This window comes from Pongo abelii, chromosome 20, assembly GCF_028885655.2.
Source record: "Pongo abelii isolate AG06213 chromosome 20, NHGRI_mPonAbe1-v2.0_pri, whole genome shotgun sequence".
NCBI classification, from domain to species: domain Eukaryota; kingdom Metazoa; phylum Chordata; class Mammalia; order Primates; family Hominidae; genus Pongo; species Pongo abelii.
Genome location: NC_072005.2, coordinates 59,023,352 through 59,050,478, shown reverse-complemented (window position 1 = coordinate 59,050,478; position 27,127 = coordinate 59,023,352). Strand labels below are relative to the sequence as shown.

Genomic DNA, 27,127 nt, shown 5'->3' with positions numbered 1-27,127 from the left:
ATTACAGGGATGCACCACCATGCTAGGCTAATTTTTGTATTTTTAGTAGAGACAGTGTTTCTCCATGTTGGCCAGGCTGGTCTCCAACTCCTGATCTCAAGCATTCTGCCCTTCTTGGCCTCACAAAGTGCTGGAATTATAGGCATGAGCCACTTAGCATGGCCAGATATTTGTGTTTTTTTAGATACCGGATTTTGCCATGTTGTCCAGGCTGGTTTTGAACTCCTAGGCTCAAGCGATCCAGCTGTATCAGCCTCTCAAACTGATGGGATTACAGGCATAAGCCACCACATGCAGCCTGTTTTTTATTTTAAAAAGAAAAAGAAAAAACTTCTGAAATAAGTTTTGGTAGAATATTTTTTTGAGACTGAGTTTTGCTGTCACCCAGGCTGGAGTGCAGTGGTACAATCTCAGCTCACTGCAACCTCTGTGTCCTGTGATGAAGCAATTCTCCTGCCTTACCCTCCTGAGTAGCTGGGATTACAGGTGCACGCCACCTCACCAGGCAAATTTTTGTTTTTTTGTTTTGTTTTGTTTTGAGACTGAGTGTTGCTTTTGTTGCTGAGGCTAGAGTGCAATGGCGTGATCTCGGCTCACTGCAACCTCCACCTCCTGGGTTCAAGCAATTCTCCTGCCTCAGCCTTCCTAGCAGCTGGGATTACAGGCACATGCTGCAGAGCTTCTTTAATCTTTACTCTGCTCTTCTCCATCACCCTGCATGTCCGAAGTCTATAGTGTCAGATTATCATGTCACAACTGCATGATAACTGTGGACTCCTTATAGCTTTCTTCACTCCTCATATCCAGTTCTGCAACTGCATCATCCAAAGCTGCCTTTGCCAACCTGTAGGCATGGTCAGGGGAATTAAGAATTTCCTAGTAGAATATAAAACAACTGAGAGCAAGACCTAAGCGGATAGGATTCGTTGGTGGAAATTCTGTCAATGCAGTATCACTAGCAGCTTTATCAGCCACTAGACTATTCTCTGCAGCCTCCTTCCTGTCATTTCCTGTGGCAAATTCTGCCAGATACCAGTGGTAGTCCCCTTTCATTTTATAACAGAAAACCTTGGACTCACCAGTGTTAGCTGCTGGAATGAGGGGTTTGTCCAGTACATCCAGAATGTCACAATAGATTAATGTTAGCTCAGTCTCAACCATTTGCTGATATCCCCGAATCATTCCTAGCCTGTCTTCTCCTCCTTGTTTTCTTCTTCCTGTTCAATGCAGCTGCTTATTCTCCAGGAGGCTGTTCTAGCTCCAATTACATTCTTACATGCAACAGATAGAAGGTTTCTTTCTCCAACTGTCAGCTCCACATCTGTCTTTGCACTTTCTTCATGGACTCCTGCAATTCATTGTATCACTCAGGCTGCTTGGCCTGCTTCTCCTGGTACACTAGATCCTCTTGATCACCCATAGTGGCAGCAGCTCCAGCAGGGTCTGCACTAAGAATGGAAGTAGATAGTGCCTCCAGACTTCGTTCTTTCTTTTTTTTTTTGGAGAGAGAGTCATGCTCTGTTGCCCAGGCTGGAGTGCAGTGGTGTGATCTCAGCTTACTGTAGCCTCCCACTTCCAGGTTCAAGCAATTCTCCTGCCTCAGCCTCCCAAGTAGCTGGGACTACAGGTGTGTGCTGCCATGCTGAGCTAATTTTTTCTTTTTCTTTTTCTTTTTCTTTTTTTTTTTTTTTGAGATGGAGTCTTGCTCTGTTGCCCAGGATGGAGTGCAGTGGTGTGATCTTGGCTCACTGCAACCTCCACCTCCTGGGTTCAAGCGATTCTGCTGCCTCAGCCTCCCGAGTAGCTGGGACTACAGGTGTGTGCTGCCATGCTGAGCTAATTTTTTCTTTTTCTTTTTCTTTTTTTGAGATGGAGTCTTGCTCTGTTGCCCAGGATGGAGTGCAGTGGTGTGATCTTGGCTCACTGCAACCTCCACCTCCTGGGTTCAAGCGATTCTGCTGCCTCAGCCTCCCAAGTAGCTGGGACTACAGGCATGTGCCACCATGCCCAGCTAATTTTTTGTATTTTTAGTAGAGACAGGGTTTCACTGTGTTAGCCAGGATGGTCTCCATCTCCTAACCTCGTGATCCACCTGCCTCTGTCTCCCAAAGTGCTGGATTGCAGGTGTGAGCCACCATGCCCTTCCAATTTTTGTATTTTTAATACAGATGGCATTTTACCATGTTGGCCAGGATGGTTTTCATCTCCTGATCCTGTGATCCACCTCCCTTAGCCTCCCAAAGTGCTGGGATTACAAGCATGAGCCACTGCACCCAGGCTTAACTCAAATTTTAAATGGATTCCCGTCCTCCCAAAATTAAAAAAAAAAAAAAAAAAAGCAAAAGGAGAGCAAAAACAGTGGATTAGACTCAAATCACCTTGAACTTTATCATCTCACAGCTTGAACCCACCTACACGGCTCCATGTCCCCTGCAGCCCTTGCCCCTGAGCTCTACAATCCTATGTCCAGTTGTCTCCTCAGCTCTCTGCTGGGACATCAAACAGGCATCTCCACCTTCACGTGTCCATAAGTGACTTCCTAAACCCCCAAACACATTCCCTTGCAGTCCTACATGTCTCAGATGAGGGTGACTGTGTACTTCTGGGGACTTAGCCAAACTTGACAACATGTATTTGAAATGTGGGAGATAAATTACATTATTTGTAAATGTTATAATTTATAATATAAAGAGAAATTTACATGTATACATGAAATGACTGAGAAGATACATCACTTTTGTGTGTGTGTGTGTGTGTGTGTGTGTGTGTGGCAGAGTTTGGCTCTTCTCACCCAGGCTGGAGTTCAGTGGCTCAATCTTGATTCACTGTAACCTCCTTCTTCTGGGTTCAAGCGATGCTCCTGCCTCTGCCCTCCGAGTTGCTGGGATCACAGTGGACTTTCAAAATGCTTTTGGGTTGTGAGAGAAAAATGTTTGAAATCCTTAACCCTATGGATCTCTGTCCCCAGGACCTCTCTGACCTCATCTCCTGCCTGTGCCCTTCTCTCTTCCACTGCTCCAGCCACACGGGCTGCTTTCCTTTGTTGGGAGGGTGATGTTGCTCCTGTCCCAGGGCCTTCACTTGAGCTGTCCCTCTGCCTAGGACTCTCTAGCCCCTCAGCTGCAAGTGATAAGCAGCCTTTCTGCCCCATTTGACATTGCAGCTTTGAACTCAGAAAATCTCAGACAGATCTCAGTTAATTTAGAATGTGTATTTTGTGAAGGTTGAGGACACATCTGTGACACAGCCTCAGGAAGTCCTGATGACATGTGCCCAAGGTGGATGGGGCACAGCTTAATTTTATACACTATATGGAGATGTGAGACATCAATCAATATATGTAAGAAGTATATTTTGAGGTAATAGTTCAAAATGCAATGAGTATAGCAAACCATCAAGGCATACACTACAGTCAAATCAGCATTGACCTGAGGATGAGTTGATTTAACATTGAGTTCAAGCATTAATTGACGTTAAAGTGTTTAAGAGGATTGGGCAGGGCTGGGTGCAGTGGCTCACACCTGTAATCCCACCACTTTGGGAGGCCGAGGTGGGTGGATCACGAGGTCAGGAGATGGAGACCATCCTGGCGAACACGGTGAAACCCTGTCTCTACTAACATTACAAAAAAAAATTAGCCGGGTGTAGTGGCGGGCACCTGTAGTCCCAGCTACTCGGGAGGCTGAGACAGGAGAATGGCGTGAAGCCGGGAGGCGGAGCTTGCGGTGAGCCGAGATCCTGCCACTGCACTCCAGCCTGGGCGACAGAGCGAGACTCCGTCTCAAAAATAAAATAAATAAATAAATAAACAAAAAGAGTATTGGGCCGGGCGTGGTGGCTCACGTACATTGGTTTGTTCTGGAAAGGCGGGACAACTTTAAACAAAGCCAGAAAGACTTGAAGCAGCGAGGGTGCTTCCAGGTCACAGATAAATGAGGCACAAATGGTTGCAATCTTTTGAGTTTCTTTTTTGTATTTTTTGAGGTGAAGTCTCGTTTTGTCGCTCAGGCTGGAGTGCAGTGGCATGATCTCAGCTCACTGCATCAGCCTCCCACAGTGCTGGGATTACAGGCATGAACCACTGTGCTGGGTCCTTCTTTTGAGTTTCTGATTAGCCTTTCGGAGGAGGCACTCAGACAAGCATCTATAACAGGCAGCAGAGGGGTGACTTTGAATAGAAGGGGAGTCTGGCTCCCTAAGCAGTTCCCAGCTTGACTTTTCCCTTTTGCTTAGTGATTTGGGGCTCGGAGATTTATTTCCTTTCACACAGCCCAACCCTCAGCCCACCTCTGGTCCACACTGCCTGTTCTGTGTGATTATTTTTGCACATTTGACTTCCACTCTCTGGATCCTTGTGAGAACAAGGCCCCAAGGGGAGGGCAGAGCCAGAACGTGGGGCTGTGCTGGGCTTGCCCCCTCTGAGTGGAGCTCAACCCTAGCTTCACATTAGAGTGCAGAGCATTTTGCAAATAGAGCTTTTGTGCTGCTTTAGCAGAGATTTTTATTCTGATGGGATGGAACCCATCCTCAGTAATACCTGCAGTGGCGCAGGTGCTTGTCATCTGTGTGCAGCATTGAGCATTGAAGCTCTGTGTCCTCCATTTCTGAGGGCTGAGCTCAGCGTGTAATCCACAGAGAGGTGAGGGGCTGTCCTCTGGATGGGGTTTGGTCAGGGATGGGTCTGTGCCCTGAAGGGGAGATCAGTCCAGCCCAGCTCCCCACTGCTTCCTCATGTGTGGGGGAGGCTTCTCCAGGAGGGGGGGCGAAACCTGAAGACCGGGGTCAAACATACACTTGTAGGTCTTCCTGTGGGACTTTCTTATCTCTGCATGATGCCTGGTGCAGTGGGCAGCAGAGGACCGTCTTTCTACAGGGTGAGGTCTCCCCCGTTTGTGTGTTTTTGTCACAGGAAGGGAGTGAGTCATTTCTACATGAAGTTTCATATTTTTTTCACATACAGGATTGATTTCTAAAGACTCATGTTACGTGAGGAAGCAGCTCAGAAGAGGAAAGGAAAGGAGCCAGCATGGCTCTTCCTCAGGTGAAGTGATATTCCTCTGTGGATAAATCTGTCTCTTTCCTTTCTGATATGCCAGGTTTTGTAGTAGCCAGTCTTTTCTGAGTCTGAAGCATTTTGCCTGACACATTCACTCACACTCACCCATGCCTGCCCTCAGTTCCTCTCAGCTGCTCTGAGATTCCATCTCCTGTGACCCAGTGACATGAACTTGGGAAGAGGCTCCACTGGGCATGGTCCTGGGAAGGGCTCACACCCAGACACTGATGGACATGGGGTGTGGGCCCCGTGGTGTCAGTGCTGCTGGGCAACCTGCATTGTTCAGGGGCCATGTCTGGATGTCAGCTTTTTGTGGATGAGATCAGAGAAACCACATATGAAATATATACTTTAATATGCACAGATATCTGGTAAATTCTGGAAAAGGAGACCTATAAGGGGAGATATTTTGTATCTGATTCGGTAGTGCATTTGAAGTCACACTAGTAGATCAACATGTCTCTGACTTCAAACTTTTTTTTTTTTAAGAGACAGCATGTTGGTCTGGGTGTGGTGGCTCACACTTGTAATCCCAGCATTTTGGGAGTCGAAGGCGGGCGGATCACTTGAGGCCAGGGGTTTGAGACCAGCCTGTCCCACATGGTGAAACCTCATCTCTACTAAAAATATGAGTTGGGGGTGATGGTGCATGCCTGTAATCTCAGCTACTCAGGAGGCTGAGGCAGGAGAATCACTTGAATCTGGGAGGTGGAGGTTACAGTAAGCCGAGATTGTGCCATTGCACTCCAGCCTGGGCAACAGAGTGAGACTCCATCTCAAAAAAAAAAAAAAGGAGAGCGAGAGAGAGGTAATGTTGCTCTGTGGCTTAGTTTTGGAGTACAAAGTCACAATTTAGAGTTTACAGCAGCCTGAAACTCCTAGGTTCAAGTAATTCTGACTTTAGACTCCCAAAGAGCTTGAATGATAGGAGTGGGTCACCACATGTGGGTAATTGTTTTATTTATTTATTTATTTATTTATTTATTTATTTATTTATTTTGAAATGGAGTCTCACTCTGTTGCCCAAGCTGAAGTGCAGTGATGCAATCTCAACTCACTGCAACCTCTGCCTCCTGGGTTCAAGCGATTCTTCTGCCTCAGCCATCCAAGTAGCTGGGACTAAAGGTGTGCACCACCACACCTGCAAAATTTTTGTATTTTTAGTAGAGACAGGGTTTCACCATGTAGGCCAGGCTGTTCTCAAACTCCTGACCTCATGATCTACCCTTCCTGGCCTCCTAAAGTGCTGGAATTAAAGGCGTGGGCCACGTGTATGTCAGGCCTCTGAGCCCAAGCCAAGCCATCTCATCCCCTGTGACTTGCACGTATATGCCCAGATGGCCTGAAGTAACTGAAGAATCACAAAAGAAGTGAATATGCCCTGCCCCACCTTAACTGATGACATTCCACCACAAAGGAAGTGTAAATGGCCAGTCCTTGCCTTAAGTGATGACATTACCTTGTGAAAGTCCTTTTCCTGGCTCATCCTGGCTCAAAAATCACCCCCACTGAGCACCTTGTGACCCCTACTCCTGCCCGCCAGAGAACAACCCCCTTTGACTGTAATTTTCCTTTACCTACCCAAATCCTATAAAATGGCCCCACCCCTATCTCCCTTTGCTGACTCTCTTTTCAGACTCAGCCCACATGTACCCAGGTGAAATAAACAGCCTTGTTGCTCACACAAAGCCTGTTTGGTGGTCTCTTCACATGGACACACATGAAAGTGTACGGCCATATTTTTCATATTTTTTTTATTTTGTTGTCCAGGCTGGAGTACAGTGCTGCAATCATACCTCACCATAGCCTCGATCTCCTGGCCTCAAGGGATCCTCCCGTGTTGGCCTCCCAAATTGTTGGCATTCCAGGTGTGAGGCAGCCTCCCTGGCTGGACTCTGCACTTTTTTGTGATACAGTCTTGCTCCATCGCCCAGGATGGATTGCAGTGGTGAAGAGGTGGGTTGCCCCTCCACACCTGTGGGCATTTCTCATCAGATGGAACGAGAGACTTTGAAAAGAAAGAGACACAGAGACAAAGTATAGAAGAGAAAGTTACATGTATACATAAAATGAGTGAGAAAATACATTTCCAAAATTCTTTTGAGTAGAGATGTGAGAGAAAAATGTTTCAAGACCTCATCCCTAGATATCTGAGTCCCAGGAGCTCTGTGACATCATCTCCTGCCTGTGTCCTCCTTGCTCCCTCTAGTGTAGCCACGCAGGCTTCTTTTCTTTTTCTGGGACTGAGGTTGCTCATTTCTCAGGGCCTTCACCTGGGCTGTCCCTCTGCCTAGGACTCTCTGGCCACTCAGCTGCAAGTGACAAGCAGCGTTTCTTCCTTAAGTCTTTGTTCTGACATCACCTTTTCTATGAAAACTTTTGTGATCTCCCACAGCCCCCAATTTGATATGGCAGCCCCACCTTCACCCCCACCTCTGGTCCATGTTGCCTGTTCTGTGTGATCCTTTTTGCTCCTTCGCTGTTCACTGGATCCTGGTGGGAACAAGTCCCCAAGCGGAGAGCAGAGCCAGAAGGTGGGGCTGCACTGGGCTGGCACCCTGAGTGGAGCTCAAACTTGGGTTTGAGTAGTGGAGCTCAACTTGGGTTTGAGTGGAGCTTCACATTAGGGTTTTCAGGCATTTTGCAAATATAGCTTCTATGCTGTTTTATCAGAGATTGCTATTATCACAGTATGGGACACACCCTCAATAATACCTGCAATGGCACAGGTGATTCTCATCTGTCTCCAGCATTGAACGTCAGGGCACTTTCCTCCATGTTGAGAGCTGAGATCAGCCTGTGATCCACAGGGAGGTGAGGGGGCTGTGCTCTGCATGGGGTTTGGTTAGGGCCAGATCTGTGCCCTGAAGGTCTGTGCCCTGCCGCTGCGTGTGTGTGGACTTTTCCAGGAGGGGAGCAAGACCTGAAAATGGGTCAAAACTACCCTTGTAAGTATTCCTGTGGCACCTTCTTTTCTCTGCATAATCTCTGGTGCAGTGGGTAGCAGAGGACCATCTTTCTCCCTGGCGAGGTCTCCCCTGTGTGTGTGTTTTGTCACAGGAAAGGAGGCAGTGATTTCTAAAAATTAAATCTAGTATTTTTTTTTACATACAGGATTGATTTTCCAAAGACTCATGTTACATGAGGAAGACACCAAGAAGAGCAAAGAAAAGGAGCCAGGAATGGCTCTTCCTCAGGTGGAGTAATATTCCTCGGTGGATTCTTCTGTCTCTTTCTTTTCTGAAATGCCAGGTATTGTAGTAGCCAGTCTTCTGTGAGTCTGAAGCATCCTGCCTCACACGTTTGCTCACACTAACCCATGCCTTTTCTCAGTCCTTGTCATCTTCACTTAAATTCCATCTCCTATTACCTAGTGACATGAGCTTGGGAAGAGGCTCCACTGGGCATGGTCCTGGGAAGGGCTCACACCAGACATGGATGGAGATGGGGTGAGGGTCCCGTGGTGTCAGTGATATTGGGCAGCAGGGATTGTTCAGGGGCCACATCTGGATGCACATCTAGCTCTTTGTGAACCAGACCAGAGAAACTATATATGAAAGTCATACATTAATGTATGCACTGGTATCTGGTAAATTATGGAAAAGGAGAAAAACTAGGGGAGATATTTCTTTTTCTTTTTCTTTTTTTTTGGAGACATAGCCTCGCTCTGTCGCCCAGGCTGGAGTGCAGTGGCACGATCTTGGCTCACTGCAAGCTCTGCCTCCCGGGTTCACTCCATTCTCCTCTCTCTGCCTCCCGAGTAGCTGGGATTACAGGCGCCCACCACCACGCTTGGCTAATTTTTTTTTATTTTTTAGTAGAGATGGGGTTTCACTGTGTTAGCCGGGATGGTCTCGATCTCCTGACCTTGTGATCCACCCTCCTCAGCCTCCCAAAGTGCTGAGATTACAGGTGTGAGCCACAGCGCCCTCCTGGTCTTGTTTTGTTTGGGTTAGGCGGGCTCCTGTAGTTCCAGTTACTCCAAAGGCTGAGGCAGGAGAAGGGTGTGAACCCGGGAGGCGGAGCTTGCAGTGAGCCAAAATTGTCCCACTGCACTCCAGCCTGGGCAACACAGCGAGACTCCGTCTCAAAAAAAAAAAAAAAAAAGAAAGGAAGGAAAAAGAGCGAGAGAGAGATGAGGAAGAGGACCCTGCAGTTAGGGGGTGTTACTTTGTCGCCCAGGATGGCCTGGACCCCCAGGTTTAGCGATTCTCCTGCCGCTGCTTCCTGAGTGGCTGGGAACTCAGACTTCTGCCTCGTGTCCGCATTCCTGCTGTGTTTAAGCAGCAGGTGGTGACCTCACTCCTCCCAGGCCTGAGCACTCCATCCTGCACCCCAGGCAGTGGCCCTGGGGAAGTCTCTGAAGCTGAGTACAGGGTGGACTCTCCCTCCCGAGTGAATGGAGACTAGAAAGGGAGAGGATTTCTGTTCTGTTCTGTGGGCCGTCAGCATGAAATCCTATGTTCCGCCCTGGCAGGGCTTTGCATTTCACATTCTAGTTTGCATCCCCGTTCCAGACAATTCCAGGGCTTTTGAATCATGCCTCAGCCTTCCTGGCCGCTGTCGCCTCCAAAAACCCAAAAAACAGAGGTGCTGGGTGCGAGGCTGAGAGAAGCACAGGTCCCGCCCCGGCCCCTCCCTCTGCCGGTTCTAAAGGACAAGGTGTCTCCGCCTTGCGCCCCGCCCCTACCCCTCCCAGGTCCAGCCGACCCGCCCAGGCCTGGCTTCTGTCCTGCGCGCACAAACCCGGAAGCGGATCGCGTGGTGTGAAGGTCCTACCGCGGCGCGTGAGTTTCGCTCTGCCTTGTATTAAGTCTGCACTTCACAGGTCCCCGGCGCTTCTGTCCCTGGGACGTGGGATCCCCACGGACCTGGAAATTCTCGCCGGTCTTCCTTCACCCAGAGCAAATTGAGACGTCCCGGTAAGAGTCCGGAAGTTGCTTCCTTTTGGGTTTGAAGTCGCTCGGAGGTTGTTCCCGTCCCCGGTCTTTCTGCTATAGGGCAATGTATACACTTCTTATCGCGTATTTTTCCTGCTCAAAACATTTTTCTGACTATTCCTGCCCCGTGCTTTTTAAAGTCCTCACCCGCGAGGTGGATTCCTGCCCTGGGCGCCTCCCAGCCTCGCCCCATTTGGCACCTGGAGTGCAGCGCCCCAGACCCAGCCCCAGCCCCGGGGAGGCTGCGTCCTCTGCCTGGTCCTGGGATCCTGCAGGTCCCACCTTTGTCTTACGGTGCCGTCGCCCACCACGTCCCTCCTGGTGCCGGGCCCTGCTGCTCCCCAAGTCTTCGCTTCCCCTGAGCCAGCACTGGGGGGATCGCAGGGGCTTGTCCTATGACACCAGGTGTTCTTTCCTGTCTAGCTCCACCCCCTGGAAAATGCGCTTCTATGGGATGCAGGCTTCTTACTCCAAACCCGCCTGGGCCAAAGGGATCAGGAGATAGAGAGAGGGACTGAGAGAGCAGTAGAAAACCAGAGACAGAGAAAAGAAGAATGAGAAAGGCCCATAACAGATGGTAAAGTAGAGGATGGGTTAGGGATTTGCCAAGAGACAGCAAAAGTGAAACAAAAAAAAACTAAGAAAGCAGGAGGAGAAAAGCAACTGGAGAAATGTAGAGAAAAGCTAGATGTACACAGATGAAGGACAGCAAGATAGGGAGAGGGGCAGCAAAGAGGGAGGCTAACCAGAGTGAGGGAGAGGAGGAGGGATTTGGAGCCAGGGCAGACAGAGCAGAGTGGTGCTGGTGGCAAGGAGAACAAATGGAGAACCACAGCAGGGAGGACACCTGGGGATCTGGGGTGCTAGAGAGTGGGGACAGAGGAGTGTAACAGGGAAGAGAGAATTTAACAGGGAGAGCAGAGGAGATGGAGAGATAAGAAAAGAGGCTGTAGTATATAGAGATTGAGGACGATCGGAAGATTGGGGAGAAGGAGCAACAAGAGGTTAAATAAGGACCGGGCGCGTGGGTCATACCTGTAATCCCAGCATTTTGGGAGGCCGAGGCGGGCGGATCACCTGAGGTCCAGAGTTCGAGACCAGCCTGATCAACAGGGAGAAACCCCGTCTCTATTAAAAATATAAAATTAGCTGGGAGCGGTTGCACATGCCTGTAATCCCAGCTACTAGGGAGGCTGAAGCAGGAGAATCGTTTGAACCTGGGAGGCGGAGGTTGCGGTGACAGCCAAGATCACACCGGTGTACTCCAGCCTGGGCAACAAGAGTGAAACTCCGTCTCAAAAAAAAAAAAAAAAAAAAAAAAAAAGAGGTTAAATAAGCTGTCAGAATGGAGCAGAAGAGGTGGAAGAGAAGTAATAGAGGGAAGAAGGGGATAAATAGCAGGAGAGTAGAGGGGTACAAAATGAGGAGCACAATCCCAGGAAAAAAGAAAACAAGAGCTAGAGAGAAGGGGAGAATGAGAGATATGTACAGAATTAGGGAGGGAAGCACAGTAATGAAGAAAGAGGGGCTGGGTGCAGTGGCTCACGCCTGTAATCCCAGCACTTTAGGAGACTGAGGCAGAGGGATTGCTTGAGTCTAGGAGTTCAAGACCAGCCTGGGCAAAATAGTGAGACCCCCCCCATCTCTGTCAAAAAAAGAAAAAAAAATTTAACTGGGTGTGATGGTGTGCACCTGTAGTTTCAGCTACTCTAGGCTGAAGCAGGAGGATCACTTGAGCCCAGGAGGTCCAGGCTGCTGTGAGCAGAGTTCATGCCACTGTACTCCAGCCTGGTCAAAAGAGCAAGACCCTGTCTCAAAAGAAAAAAAGGGTGGGGGACTTCGGGTACAGATGAGTGGGTGAGTTCATTGGATATGATTAGTTGTGACATGTTGACTTCTTTGTGTGTAATCTAATAACTTGTTTAAATTATACAGATGAGGTTTAGCATTTTAAAACTCCTGTCTATGAGACATGTACATTCTATAAATCTTGGTATCAGAGGTTATCTTCCACTTGGAATCCCAGTTATTCAGTTGTCAGTCACTCTCTTCCCTTTTCCCAGGGTGGGGTAGGAAGTGGGGCAGTGATGTGGGAAAAAAAAAATCACTTTCTCTTATTGTATAATACTTTTAATTTATTAAATAGTTTATATTTTGAGACAGGGTCTGGCTCTATCACCCAGGCTGGATTACAATGGCGTTATCTACTCTAACTGCAGCCTCAACCTCCTAGGCTCAAGCGATCCTCCTCCCTCAGTCTCTCCAGTAGCTGAGACCACAGGTGTGAGACACCAAGTGCAGCTAGTTGTTTTTTTTCTTTCTTTCTTTGTTTTTTTGTAGAAACAGGGTTTCAGTATGTTTCCCAGGCTGGTCTCAAGATCCTGAGCTCAAAGATTCCTCTTGTGTTGGCCTTGCAAAATAGTGGGATTACAGGGATGAGCCACCACACCGGGCCTACCTACTAATTATTATTATTTTTTTTTTTTTGAGGTGGAGTTTTGCTCTTGTTGCCCAAGCTGGAGTGCAATGGCACAATCTTGGCTAATGACTAGCTCTGTCTTTAGGGTTGAAGCGATTCTCTTGTGATACTTCCCCCGAGTAGCTGGGATTACTGGCATGTGCCACCACACCCTGCTAATTTTGTATAAGGAGGCTGAGGCAGGAGAATCACTTGAACCCGGGTGGCAGAGGTTGTGGTGAGCTCAGATCGCACCATTGCACTCCAGCGTGGGCAACAAGAGCGAAGCTCCTCTAAAAAAAACAAAAAAGAATGGAGCAAAACAGGAGAAGGGCATAAAATGAGGAGAAGTCCAGGGGGAAATGCAGAAAAGAAACAGATGGAGAGAGAAGGTGAGAAAGAGCTATGTATAGAATGATGAAGGGAGGCTGGGTGCAGTGGCTCACGCTTGTAATCCCAGCACTTTGGGAGGCCAAGGCAGGCGGATCCCTAGGTCAGGAGATTGAGACCATCCTGGCTAACACAGTGAAACCCTGTCTCTATTAAAAATACTAAAAATTAGCTGGGTGTGGTGGTGGGCACCTGTAGTCCCGGCTGCTCAGGAGGCTGAGGCAGGAGAATGACGTGAACCCGGGAGGCGGAGCTTGCAGTGAGCCGAGATCGCACCACTGCACTCCAGCCTGGGCGACAGAGCAAGACTCGGTCTCAAAACAAACAAACAAACAAAAAAGAATGATGGAGTGAAACAGTAATGAAGACGAAGTGGGACCCTGGGTGCAGATGAGCGGTGAGTTGATTGGATGTGATGATGAAGTGATGGCATGTTGCTTTCTCTGTTTATAATGTAACAAATTTAAAATTTGTTTAAATTATACAGATGAGAATGAGAGTTGGAAAACTCCTGTGTCTAAGTGTGGTGCATTTCATAATTATGGCATCAGAGGCCAGCTTCCCTCTGCAACCCCTCTTCAGCCAGAGGACAGTGACTTGACTCATTAGTTGTGGATCACCCTCTTCCCTTTTCATGGATAGGGTGGGGAGTGGGGGAGAGAAGTAGGGTAAGAAGTGACTGAGTCTCTGTTACTACATGAAATGTGATAAAAGGAATATTAAAAGTGCTTTTGTTCTCTTTTTGTAATTTTTTTTTTTCTAGTTCCTCTCTTCATTAGTTGAGTTGTTTTTTTGTGTGATTATTTATTTATTTATTTTTTATTTTTGAGATGGAGTCTTTCTCTGTCACGCAGGCTGGAGTGCAGTGGAGCGATCTTTACTCACTGCAACCTCCGACTCTCAGGTTCAAGCAATGCTCTGCCTTAGCCTCCCGAGCAGCTGGGATTACAGGCAGCTGTCACCACACCTGTTGATTTTTGTATTTTTAGTAGAGACAGGGTTTCACCGTCTTGGCCAGGCTGATCTTGAATTCATGACCTCGTGATCCACCCACCTCGGCCTCGCAAAGTGTTGTGATTACAGGCGTGAGCCACCGCATGGGCCTCATTAGTTGTTTTTTATTTTTTAATTTTACTTTAAATTTACTTATTTTTGCTGTTGTCGGGTTTTTTTTTTTTTTTTGGGGGGTGCAGTTTTGCTCTTGTTGCCCAGGCTGAAGTGCAATGGCGTGATCTTGGCTCACCACAAACTTCACCTCTGGGGCTCAAGTGATTCTCCTGTCTCAGCCTCCTGAGTAGTTATGATTACAGGCATGCACCACAATGGCCAGCTAATTTTGTATTTTCAGTAGAGTCGGGGTTTCTCCATCTTGGTCAGGCTGGTCTTGAACTCCTGACCTCAGGTGATCTTCCCGCCTCAGCTTCCCAAGGTGCTGGGATTACAGGCATGAGCCGCTGCACCCGGCCTTTAATTTTTAGTTTTTTGAGACACTCTTACTGCGGTCCAGGCTGGAGCGCAGTGGCAGGATCACAGCTCAGTGCAGCGGCAACCTCCTGGGCTCAGGTGATTTTCCCACCTCAGCCTCCAGAGTAGCTGGGGCCACAGGCACGCCCCACCAGGCCTGACTAATGTTTAGATATATATACATATTTATTTATTGGGACTCTCTTTGTCACCCACGCTGGAGTGCTGTGGCATGATCTCATCTCACTGCAACCTCCGCCTCCTGGTGTCAAGCGATTCTCCTGCCTCAGCCTCCTGAGTAGCTGGGGTTACAGGTGTGCACCACTATGCCCTGCTAATGTTTGTATTTTTAGTAGAGGCATGGTTTCTCCATGTTGGCCAGGCTGGTCTCGAACTCCTAACCTTGTGGTCTTCCTGCCCCGGCCTCCCAAAGTGCTGGGATTATAGGCGTGAGTCACCATGCCTGGCCTCATTGTTTTCAAAGTATGATATATTTTCAAATATTTCTCCTTTCACCCAAGATTTCATTAGATCCATATTTTTAAAACATTTTAAAATTGCTTCTCTATGAAATTGTGTTCAGTTTACATTGAGGTCTGTGTGCTTTCTAGTCTTTATCATGTATCGAAAACATTTTCTACTACGTGATATATGATTTTAGGTTGTTTCAGTGTGTACTTGATAATGATATCAAGGACCTTTTTTCTTTACCCTAACATGAAAATTTAGTTGAAGTAGCCTATTCCATTTTCTTTTCTTATGTCATCTGAAAAAATGGTGATCTGTGAGCTTCTAAGTAAGTGTTCCCCTCAAGTCCCTCTGGTCCATAATGTCCACAGATGTTGAAAGATGGGCTAGATTGACTTGGAACCTTGGTTTAGTAGAGCCCATGTGTTCATGAGAAAAGCATTTGTTCAGATCTCATTTCTACAGCTGCCTCTTTTTCAGTGTTTTAAACACATATTCCTATGCATGCACAGTTGTGTATATTTTGGACATTTTTCTGGGAGTGAGTAATTTTCTGTTTGGGATTGATGTCATCAAAACCTTACAACTTGAAAGACATTTCCTTTGCTCAGGTATATAAAAGATAGTCCTGGAATTGTTTGTTTGTTTGTTTGTTTGTTTTTCTTTGAGATGGAGTCTCGCTCTGTCACCCAGGCTGGAGTGCAGTGGCATGATCTCAGCTCACTGCAACCTTCACCTCCTGGGTTCAAGCAATTATTTTGCATCAGCCTCCCGAGTAGCAGGGATTACAGGCGTGCACCCCTACGCCTGGCTAATTTGTGTATTTTTAGTAGAGATGGGATGTCACCATATTGGCCAGGCTGGTCTTGAGCTCCTGGATTTGTGATCCACCCACTTAGGCCTCCCAAAGTGTTGGGATTACAGGTGTGAGCCACCTTGCCTGACTGCTTTTTTTTTTTTTTTTTTTTGGTAAGATAGAGTGTCACCCTATCACCCAGGCTGGAATGCTGTGGAACAGTCTTGGATCACTGCAACCTCTGCCTCCCAGGCTCAAGTGATCGTGCATCAGCCTCCCAGGTAGCTGGGACCACAGATGCACACCACGAGGCCTGGCTAATTTTTGGATTTTTGGTAGAGATGGGCTTTACCATGTTGCCCATGTTGGTCTCAAACTTCTCAGCTCAAGTGATCAGCCTGCCTCAACTACCCAATGTGCTGGGATTACAAGGGTGAGTCACCACTCCTGGCTTGTCTTGGAATTTTCTAGAGGAGGAAGACCAAGGCAGCCTATTGGCCCTTCCAGGCAATCACATGGGAATCAGCCACACCTCCTTCCTCCTCACCTCACAGCATCTCAGAATAACTTGGTGAAATGTCTCCCGCTGTGAGCCTCAGTGAGCCCACCTGTAACATAGAGGTGAGGCATAAGACCGGAAAAGCTCAGTCAGTGACACTGACCCCTGAAAAGACTGACAAAATACAGTGTGTGGCTTTTCTTCTGGGAGAGGTAGTGCTCAGTTTTAACTTGAATTTTAAATGATTTCCAGTTCTCAAAAAAAAAAAAAAAAAAGCACAAGATGAGCAAAAACAGGGGATTAGACTCAAGTCACCTTGAACCTTATCATCTCACAGCTTTCACCCACCTACACGACTCCATGTCCCCTGCAGGCCTCGCCCCTGAGCTCTACAATCCTGTGTCCAGTTGTCTCCTCAGCTCTCTCCTGGGACATCAAACAGGCATCCCCACCTTCAGGTGTCCACAAGTGGCTTCCTAAACCCCCAAACACATTCCTTTGCAGTCTGCACATCTCAGATGAGAGTGACTGTGTACTTCCGGAAACTTAGCCTAACTTGACAGCATGCATTTTAAATATGCGAAATAAATTACTTTATTTGTAAGTGTTGTAATTTATAATACAAAGAGAAACTTTCATGTATATGTGAAAAGAGTGAGAAGATACATCACTTCCATTTTTTTGTTGTTGTTTTGTTTTCTTGAGAGGAATTTTCACTCTTGTGGCCGAGGCTGGAGTACAATGCCATCTTCTCAGCTCACTGCAACCTCTGTGTCCTGGGATCAAGGGATTCTCCTGCCTCAGACACCCGAGTAGCTGGGATCACAATCGACCTTCAAAATGCTTTTGGGTTGTGGGAGAAACATGTTTGAAGACTGTGTCCCTATGGGTCTGTGCCCCCAGGACTTCTCTGACCTCATCTCCTACCATTGCCCTCCTCTCTTCCACTGCTGCAGCCACATGGGCCACTTTCCTCTTCCTGGGGCTGAGGTTGCTCCTGTCTCAGGGCCTTCACTTGAGCTGTCCCTCTGCCTAGGACTCTGCCCCTCAGCTGCAAGTGACAAGCAGCCTTTCTTTCCTAGGTCCTTGTTCTGATATCATCTTCTCCGGGTTTCCTTTGTGATCTCCCACAGCCCCCATTTGACATTGCAGCTGTGAAACCAGAAAATCTTACAGAGATCTCAGTTGATTTAGAAAGTTTATTTTGCCCAAGGTGGTCAGGGCAGAGCTTAATTTTATACACTTTATGGAGACATGAGACATAAATCAGTGTATGTAAGAAGTACATTGGTTTGGTCTGGGAGGTTGGGAGAACTTTAAACAAAGGCAGGAAGACTTGAAGCAGGGAGGCGGCTTTTAGGTCACAGAGAAATGAGGCACTAATAGTTGCAATCTTTTGAGTTTCCTTTTTTTTTTTGAGATGAAGTCTCATTTTGTTGCCCAGGCCAGAGTGCAGTGGCACAGTCTCGGCTCACTGCAACCTCTGCCTCCTGGGTTCAAGTGATTCTCCTGTCTCAGCTTCCCAAGTAGATGCCCGGATCAGTTTTGTATTTTTAGTAGAGATGTGGTTTCACCATGTTGGCTGGGACGGTGTCGACCTCTTGACCCCAAGTGATCTGCCTGCCTTGGCCTCCCACAGTGCTGGGATTATAGTCCTGAGACACTGTGCTGGGTCCTTCTTTTGAGTTTCTGATTAGCCTTTCAATGGAGGCACTCAGATATGCATCTATGTCAGGGAGCCGAAGGGTGACTTTGAATAGAAGGGGAGTCTGGCTCCCTAAGCAGTTCCCAGCTTGACTTTTCCCTTTTGCTTAGTGATTTGGGGCCCCAAATTCATTTTCCTTAGACACAGCCCAATCTTCACCCCACCCCTGGTCCACATTGACTGTTCTGTGTGATTATTTTTGTGCCTTTGCCATCCACTGTCTGGATCCTGGTGAGAACAAGGCCCCAAGGGGAGGGCAGAGCCAGAATGTGGGGCTGTGCTGGGCTCACCCCCTCTGAGTGGAGCTCAACCCCTGCTTCACATTAGAGTGCAGACCATTTTGCAAATAGAGCTTTTGTGCTGCTTTAGCAGAGATTCTTATTCTGATGGGATGGAACCCACCCTCCGTAATACCTGCAGTGGCCCAGGTGCTTGTCATCTGTGTGTAGCATTGAGCACCTTTGTCCTGCATTTCTGAGGGCTGAGCTCAGCCTGTGATCCACAGAGAGGTGAGGGGTTGCCCTCTGAATGGGGATTGATGAAGGATGAGTCTGTGCCCTGAAGGGGAGATCAGTCCAGCCCAGCTCCCCACTGCTGTCTCGTGTGTGGGGGCTTCTCCAGGAGGGTCAACACACTTGAGATCTGAAGACTGGGGTCAAACACACTTATAGATCTTCCTGTGGGACTTTCTTATCTCTGCATGCTCTCTGGTGCAGTGGGCAGTTGGGGACTTCTTTCTACAGGGTGACATCTCCCCGGTTCATGTGGTTTTGTCACAGGAAGGGAGTGAGTCATTTCTAACATGAAGTCTCATTTTTTTTTTCATATACAGGATTGATTCTAAAGACTCATGTTACGTGAGGAAGCAGCTCAGAAGAGGAAAGGAAACGAGCCAGGCATGGCTCTTCCTCAGGTGAAGTGATATTCCTCTGTGGATTAATCTGTCTCTTTCCTTTCTGAAATGCCAGGTATTGTAGTAGCCAGTCTATTCTGAGTCTGAAGCATTTTGCCTGACATGTTCGCTTGCACTCACCCATGCCTGCCTCAGTTCCTCTCATCTGCTCTGAGATTCCATCTCCTGTGACCCAGTGACATGAACTTGGGAAGAGGCTCCACTGGGCATGGTCCTGGGAAGGGCTCACACCCAGACATGGATAAACATGGGCTGTGGGCCCATTGATGTCAGTGCTGCTGGGCAGCCTGGATTGTTCAGGGGCCACATCTAGATGTCAGCTGTTTGTGGACCAGATCAGAGAAACTACATATGAAATACATATGTTAGCGTACACAGATATCTAGTAAATTTTGGAAAAGGAGACTAATAAGGGCAGATATTTTGTATCTGATTTGGTAATGCATTTGAAGCCACACTAGTAGATAAAGGTGTCTGTGATTCCAAACTTTTTTTTTTTAAGAGACAGGATGTTGGTCCAGGTGCTCACACCTGTAATCCCAGCACTTTGCAAGGCCAAGGCAGGAAGACCACTTGAGGTCAAGAGTTCAAGACCAGCCTGGCCAACATGGTGAAACCCCATCTCTACTAAAAGTACAAAAATTAGCTGGTTGTCGTGGTGCATGCCTGTAATCTCATCTATTCAGGAGGCTGAGGCAAGATAATTGCTTAAACCCAGGAGGTGGATGTTACTGTATGCCGAAATTGTGCCACTGCACTCCAGCCTGGGAGACAGAGTGGGACTCTGTCTCAGAAGAAAAGAGAGAGAGAGAAGGTGTCGCTCTGTGGCTTAGTTCTGGAGTACAATGGCACAATTCAGAGTTTACAGCAGCCTCAAACTCCTGGGCTCAACTAATCCCTACTTTAGCCTCCCAAAGAGCCTGAGTGATAGGCATGGGTCACCGTATATAAGCATGTATGTATGCATGTATGTATGTATGTATGTGTGTATCTATCTATCTATCTAATCTATCTATTTACTTATTTTAAGATGGAGTCTCACTCAGTCCCCAAAGCTGGAGTGCAATGGAATGATCTCCGCTCACTGCAACCTCCACCTCCCAGTTTCAAGCAATTCTTGTGCCTCAGCCCCCTGAGTTGCTGGGAATACAGGACGCACCACCATACCCAGCTAATTTTTGTATTTTTAGTTGAGATAGGGTTTCAGCATGTTGGTTAGGCTGGTCTCAAACTCCTGACCTCATGATCTGTCTGTCTTGGACTCCCAAAGTGCTGGGATTAAAGGTGTGTGCCACCGTGTCCAGCCTTATTTTTTATATTGTATTTTTATTTTGTTGTCATGGCTGGAGTGCAGTGGTGCAATCATAGCTCACTATAGCCTTGATATCCTGGCCTCCAGTGATCCTCCCATCTTGGCCTCCCAAATTGCTGGCATTCCAGATGGGAGACAGTCAGCCCAGCTGGACTCTGCACTTTTTTGAGATGGAGTCTTGCTCCATTGCCCCGGTTGGATTGCAGTGGTGGGATTTCAGCTCCCTGCCCCTCTGTCTTCCAGCTTCAAGCAATTATTTTGCCTCAGCCTCCTGAGTATCTGGGATTACAGGCATTTGCTGCCACACCTGTTTAATTTTTTTTGTATTTTTAGTAGAGATGTGGTTTCACCATATTGGTCAGGCTGGTCGAACGCCTGACCTTGTGATTCATCCACCTCAGCCTCCCATAGTGCTGGGATTACAGGCCTGAGCCAACATGCTTAGCCAAACTCTGCACTTTTAATGACTTGGAATGGAGTGGAAAGTGGAGATAGGCATCAGTGGTACAGGATTCTTTCTTACATCATTGATTTTACATTATTTTTTAATATCATTTGAGTTGAGTCTCAGTCTGTCGCCCAGGCAGGAGTGCAGTGGTGTGATTTTGGCTCACTGTAGCCTCTGACTCCCGGATTACAGTGATTCTGTTGCCTCAGCCTCTCAAGTAGCTAGGTTTACAGGTGGGCCACCACGTGTGTAACGGCATGATGTGATGTGTGCATGAATACATGGATGGATAAGCCCATGGTTTATGCACAAAACACAACATTTGCAATAAGTTTTATTTTTTATAATAATTGTAATTATTTTAAGTATTTTTCATTTGCAATAAGTTTTATTTTTTATAATAATTGTAATGATTTTAACTACTTTTCATTTGGAAGGCTGAGGCAGGTAGATCACGACATCAGGAGTTCAAGACCAGCCTCGCTAAGATGGTGAAACCCCGTCTCTGCTAAATATACAAAAATTAGATGGATGCAGTGGCAGGTGCCTCAAATCCCAGCTATTGGGGAGGCTGAGGCAAGAGAATTGCTTGAACCTGGGTGGCCGAGGTTGCAGTGAGCTGAGATTCTGCCACTGTACTCCAGCCTGTGCAATAGAGTGAGACCCCCTCTCAAAAAAAAAAAAAAAAGAAGTATTTTGAAGGATTATATGTATGCCTGTATGTGTCCATTCAGTGACCTTGTAGGATGATCCATGTTCTCACCCTTAGACCTTTATCACATTCTCTCCACTAGATAAACCCTTGTCAGTTTAGTTTAAAGCTGTATCTGTTACTTCAGCGTTTATGTTCAAATGTGAATCCCAGACATCTGGATTCAGGTGCTCGTGTTGACATTTTTAGCTATTTGATTTGTGGCAAGTTTCCTAGAGTGTGTGTGATGCAGTTGTCTCCAAGTACAGATCTTTCTTCATGGGATAGTATGTTATTTTAAGGCTTAAGACACAGGAAGCACTTAGAAGCGTATAGAACATGGGAAGCATTCAAAAATGTTAGTCATGGCTATTGCTGTGATCATGACAATTTTTGGTTTTTGTTTTTTTTTTGGAGACAGAGTATTGCTCTGTCACCCAGGCTGAAGTACAATGTCATGATATTGGCACACTGCATCCTCTGCCTCCTGGTTTCAAGCAATTCTCCAGCCTCAGCCTCCCAAGTATTGGGGATTACAGGCACCCACCATCACTCCCAGCTAATTTTTGTATTTTTAGTAGAGAAGGGGTTTCAGCATGTTCCCAGGCTGGTCTCGAACTCCTGACCTCATGATCCACCTGCCTTGACCTCTCAAAGTGGTGGAATTACACGCATGAGCCACTGTGCCTGAGCAATCATGACAGTTTTTAGATTCAGACTTTTCTTTCAAAGCCGTTGGACTTTTTCCTCTCTGAAACACCACTTGTATCTTAGCTCATCTAGAGACTTAATATCACCTGGTATGTTGAACATAATATCTGACATGTCTGTAGAAAAAACCCTGTTTGTTTGTTTGTTTGTTTGTTCATTTGTTTTTGAGATGGAGTCTTGCTCTGTTGCCAGGCTAAAGTGCAGTGGTGCGATCTTGGCTCACTGCAACCTCCACCTCTCAGATTCAAGCTATCCTCCTGCCTCAGCCTCTTGAGTATCTGGGAATGCAGGTCCGCACCATGACACCCAGCTAATTTTTGTATTTTTAGTAGAGATGTGGGTTTGCCATGTTGACCAAGATGGTCTCGATCTCTTGACCACATTATCTGCCTGCCTTGATCTCCCAAAATGCTGGGATTACAGGTGACAGCCACCGCCTGGCATTGCTTTTTTTGTTTTGTTTTGTTTTGGTATTTGAGATGGTATCAGTCTGTTGCCCATGATGGAGTGCAGTGATGTGATCTTGGCTCACTGCAGCCTCCATCTCCCAGGTTCAAGTGATTCTTCTGCCTCAGCCTCCTGTGTAGCTGGGATTACAGGTACCTGCCACCATGCCCGACAAATTTTTATATTTTTAGTAGAGACAGGTTTTCACCATGTTGGCCAGGCTGATCTTGAACACTTGACATCAAATAATCTGCCTGCGTTGGCCTCCCGAAGTGTTAGGATTACAGGTGTGAACCACCATGCCTGGCCCTGTGTTTCCTTTTTATTTTTATACTTTTTATGTTGTTTATGAAATTGAGACTTCTGTAGCGACTTATAACATCTTAAAATCTTTCAAAGAAAAGTACACTAAAATGCAACTATAGGGAAAAAATATCCAAAAATACCTTAACATCGTTTTGTCACAACACAGTCTTTGATCAAATACTTATTTTCTGTTTTCTCATTTCCTGTGAAGGTGATAACTCAGTCCTCCTTAATGTTTTGTTGAAATGTGTGTTTCATTTTAGGGACACTTGACTTTCAGGGATGTGGCTATAGAATTCTCATTGGAAGAGTGGAAATGCCTGAACCCTGCGCAGAGGGCTTTATACAGGGAAGTGATGTTGGAGAACTACAGGAACCTGGAGGCTGTGGGTGAGGAAAATGTCCCTGCAGACATGAGGAGTCTGCTCTTGTCTATCTTGGCTCTTCCTGGTTTTGTATTCTCTTTTGTGATTTTGCCCCATACATGGGTTTTTTTTTGGTTGTTTTTTTGTTTTGTTTTTTTGTTTGAGATGGATCTTCGCTCTTGTTGCCAAGGCTGGAGAGCAATGGTATGATCTTGGCTCACCATAACCTCTGCCTCCCGGGTTCAAGCGATTCTCCTGTCTCAGCCTCCTGAGTAGCTGGGATTACAGGCATGTGCCACTACACCCAGCTAATTTTGGATTTTTAGTAGAGACGGGGTTTCTCTATGTTGGTCAGACTCGTCTCTAACTCCCGACCTTAGGTGATCCACCCACCTTGGCCTCCCAAAGTGCTGGGATTACAGGCATGAGCCGCCATGCCCAGCTCATTCTGGTTTTTGAGGAGCATCACAGCAGTGTCTGTCACTGGCACTGTGGCAATGTTCATCCCATAAACTAATGATCATGTTCTCTAAGCAGCAGTCAGTGGTGTTGAAATTCCTCCCATCGAGGATGTCATTTGGGCTCACAGCCTCATATGTATGAGGCTCTTGACTGAACTCTTGTTCATTTCACATTTTTCAACAAATACGTGTCATTGTTCATTTTTAACAAGAAAACTTAATGTTCAGTTTGTTATAGGATCAATCCTGTAACAAATATGGTTTTCATCAAAATTATTGAGGGAGCTTGTGAGGTTGAATGAGGTTTCCATAGTTTAGTTCTACTGTCATTTCCTTGACACAGTGGCTTTCCACTTGTTCGTTCCTATGTTGTGTTTTGTTTGTTTGTTTGTTTGTTTGTTTTGAGTTAGAGTCTCACTCTGTTGCCCAGGCATGAGTGCAGTGGCGTGATCTTGGCTCACTGCAACCGCCACCTTTTGGGTTCAAGTGACTCTCCTGCCTCAGCCTCTTGAGTCGCTGGGATTACAGGCATGTGTCACCACACCCGAGTAATTTTTGGTAGTTCTATTACAGATGGCAGTTTCACCATGTTGGCCAGGCTGGTTGTGATATCCTGGCCTGAGGTGATTCAGTTGCCTTGGATTCCCAAAGTGCTGGGATTACAGGCATAAGCCACAGCCCCAGGCCCATCCGAGTTTGTTTTTAAGGCTGAATAATATTCCATTGTATGTGTATACCACATTTTGTTCATATATTTATCTGTCGATGGACATCTTGGTTGGTTTCTTCTCTTTACTATCATAAATAATACTGCCAGGCTGTGTGCAGTGGCACACACCTGTAATCCCAGCACTTTGGAAGGCTGAGGTGGGTGAATCACCTGAGGTCAGGAGTTCGAGACCAGCCTGGCCAACACGGTGAAACCACATCTCTATTAAAGTTACAGTTTCTTCTTTTTTTTTTAAGATGGAGTATTGATGTGTCACCCAGGCTGGAGTGCAGTGGTGCAATCTCAGCTCACTGCAAATTCCACCTCCCAGGTTCAAGCAATCACCTACCTCAGCCTTCTGAGAAGCTGGGATTACAGACGTGCACCACCATGCCTGGCTAATATTTTATATTTTTTCAGTAGAAACAGTGTTTCACCATGCTGGCCTGGCTTGTCTTGAACTCCTGACCTTGTGATCCACCCATCCATCCTCCTAATGAGCTGAGATTACAGATGTGAGCCACTGCACTCAGCCTGGCTCTGTTTTCACGAAGACATCTCTACCTACTCAGCCAGGGCATCCTTTTTCACCTCCATGGTCTCGTATATTGCTCTACTGTACTCTTCATAGGGTTTACTTATTTTTTTGTGTGTACACATTTCCGGAATCTACACAGGGGATATTGTTGAGTATATGCCTGAAACTAGAAATCAGAGGCATTTGATTTAAGAGAAGTAAAACTGCTTTCACCTCAGGCCACCACACTGCTGCTTTTTGGATCTCTTTCATTCTTGTCCCTTGCCCATATTGTAATTTGAATATTTAACCTTGGGTCAATATTTTACCATTTGTTAAATTTGTTCCACTTTCATCCAAGCTCAAGATTTGGCCTATCCTAGTGGAATTATATTCCCACAGATGTGCATGCACAAAGATCCCTCCCACATGCCCATTACTTCCTGCCTCCACCCTTGCCCTCCTTTCCCGGCCTTGCCTCACATGGTACATTGATCTGGATGCAAATACTGTTGCTTTCCAGCCTATTGATTTGTAATAGTGAACACCCCAATTTCCCCGTGAGCCCCTCCTCTCCAACACTACTCTCACTGAGTAAGTGAAGACCTTATTCATCCACTGGACAAAATTATAGGAGGCTGCCTAAATCAACGTGTGCTGGGCATGATGACTCAGCACATGATCCATGAGGGATGGCTTTAGCACCACTGTCAGCAGCGCAGCTCAGCCCTTGTGTCCCAGCTCCGTCCTTGTATCCCCCTTGATGTACTTCTTTCTGTTCTCCTTGTATTTTCTGTGACTGGTCATTTCCTGTCCTGCCTGGGCTGACTGTTGTGCCTAAGAACATGTCGTGGGGTCCTTCATGCCCAGCATCAAGTCTTGTCCCTCACTTACCGTACGTGCAAACTGGGGTCATGTCCATGAACACTGTGGGCCTGCTTTTGTTATTTGAGAAATAATGTTAATTTGCCTCCAGGGTTGGTTTTTGGTTTTTGTTTGTTTGTTTTTTGAGATGAAGTTTTGCTCCTGTTGCGCAGGCTTAAGTGCGATGACACAATCTCAGTTCACCACAACCTCCACCTCCCAGGTTCAAGTGATTCTCCTTCCTCAGCCTCCTGAGTAGCTGGGATTACAGGCATGCACCACCATGCCTGGCTAATTTTGTATTTTTAGTAGAGATGGGGTTTCACCATGTTGGCCAGGCTGGTCTTGAACTCCTGACCTCAAGTGATGTACCTGCCTGAGTCTCCCAAAGAGCTGGGATTACAGGCCTGAGCCACTGTGCCTGGCCTTTTATTTTTTTAAATGGAGTTTCCCTCTTCTTCCCCAGGCTGGAGTGCATTGGTGCAATCTCAGCTCACCACAACCTCCACTTTCTGGGTTCAAGTGATTGTCTGGCCTCGGGGTCCCAAGTAGCTGGGATTATGCCTGGTGCAAGTCTAGCTAATTTTTGTATTTTTAGTGGAGATGGGATTTCTTCATATTGGTCAGGCTGGTCTTGAACTCCCAACCTCAGGTGATTCATCCACCTGCTTTTTAAAACAAGTGAATACTATTAGATGGCTTCATATATTACAAGTTTTATGGTACAGACTCTAAACTTCCTTTGTTTAATAAGATTTGTCAGCCTTCGTTGATGTTGATGATGAGATGCCTCTTTTCCTGTCTCACTGTTTTCACTGTTGTGTCAGAAGTAGCTTAGACTGGCCAGCTTCAGTGGCTTAGGCCTCTGTTTCCAGCACTTTGAAAGGCTGAAGTGGGTAGATGGCTTGAGGTCAGGAGTTTGAGAGCAGTCGGGCAAACATAATGAAACCTTGAATCTACTAAATTAAAAAAAATTGGACGGGCGTGATGGCTTACGCCTATAATCCCAAAAATTTGGGAGGCAAAGACGGGTGGATCACCTGAGTTCAGAATTTCAAGACCAGCCTGGCCAACATGGTGAAACCCCGTCTCTGGTAAAAATACAAAAATTAACTGGGTATGTTGGTATGCACCTGTAATCCCAGCTTCTTATGAGGCTGAGACACAAGAATCATTTGAACCTGGGAGATGGATGTTGCAGTGAGCCATGATCGTGCCAGTGCACTCCAGCCTGGGTGACAGAGTGAGACTCTGTTTCCCAAAAAAAAATTAGCCAGGCATGGTGGCATGTGTCTGTAGTCCCAGCTACTCAAGAGGCTGAGGCATGAGAATCTCTTTAGGTAGGAGAATCATGCCACCGCACCCCAGCCTGGGTGATGAAGCATGACGCGGTCTCAAAAACAGACAAAAAAAGAAATAGCTGAAACTGGAAAGCTTAAGACATAGAAATTTATTTCTCATTAATCTGGAAAATGGGAAATCCAAGAGCAAGATATCAGCTAGATTGGATCCTGGTGAGAGCCTTCTTCATGGTTTAGCCCAGCCATCTTCCTGCTGTGTCCTGACATGGTGTAAAGAGGAGCAGGCAATCAGCTCTTTACTGTCTT

General features: G+C 46.7%; 1 protein-coding gene and 1 pseudogene across 6 annotated transcripts in view; one reads left to right on the top strand and one right to left on the bottom strand.

Moving 5' to 3' along the window:
* Positions 1-729: 729 nt before the first annotated feature.
* LOC100432223 (14-3-3 protein epsilon-like) lies at positions 730-1,420 on the bottom strand (annotated as a pseudogene).
* Positions 1,421-9,744: 8,324 nt separating this feature from the next.
* Positions 9,745-27,127, top strand: part of ZNF600 (zinc finger protein 600) — a 169,195-nt gene continuing 151,812 nt past the window's right edge. For 3 of the 6 annotated variants that reach the window (XR_008516729.2, XM_063720261.1, XM_054541126.2), the window contains exons 1-3: positions 9,770-9,978; positions 18,609-18,689; positions 22,868-22,994. Coding sequence is in view for 4 of the 6 variants with exons in the window: in XM_063720261.1 (XP_063576331.1) it covers positions 18,627-18,689; positions 22,868-22,994 (190 nt within the window). In the remaining 2 variants the exon portion in view is untranslated. Of the gene's footprint in view, positions 9,979-18,608; positions 18,690-22,867; positions 22,995-27,127 lie in introns of those variants that run through there. The other 3 variants (XM_054541125.2, XM_063720260.1, XM_054541127.2) reach the window with 3 other exon arrangements.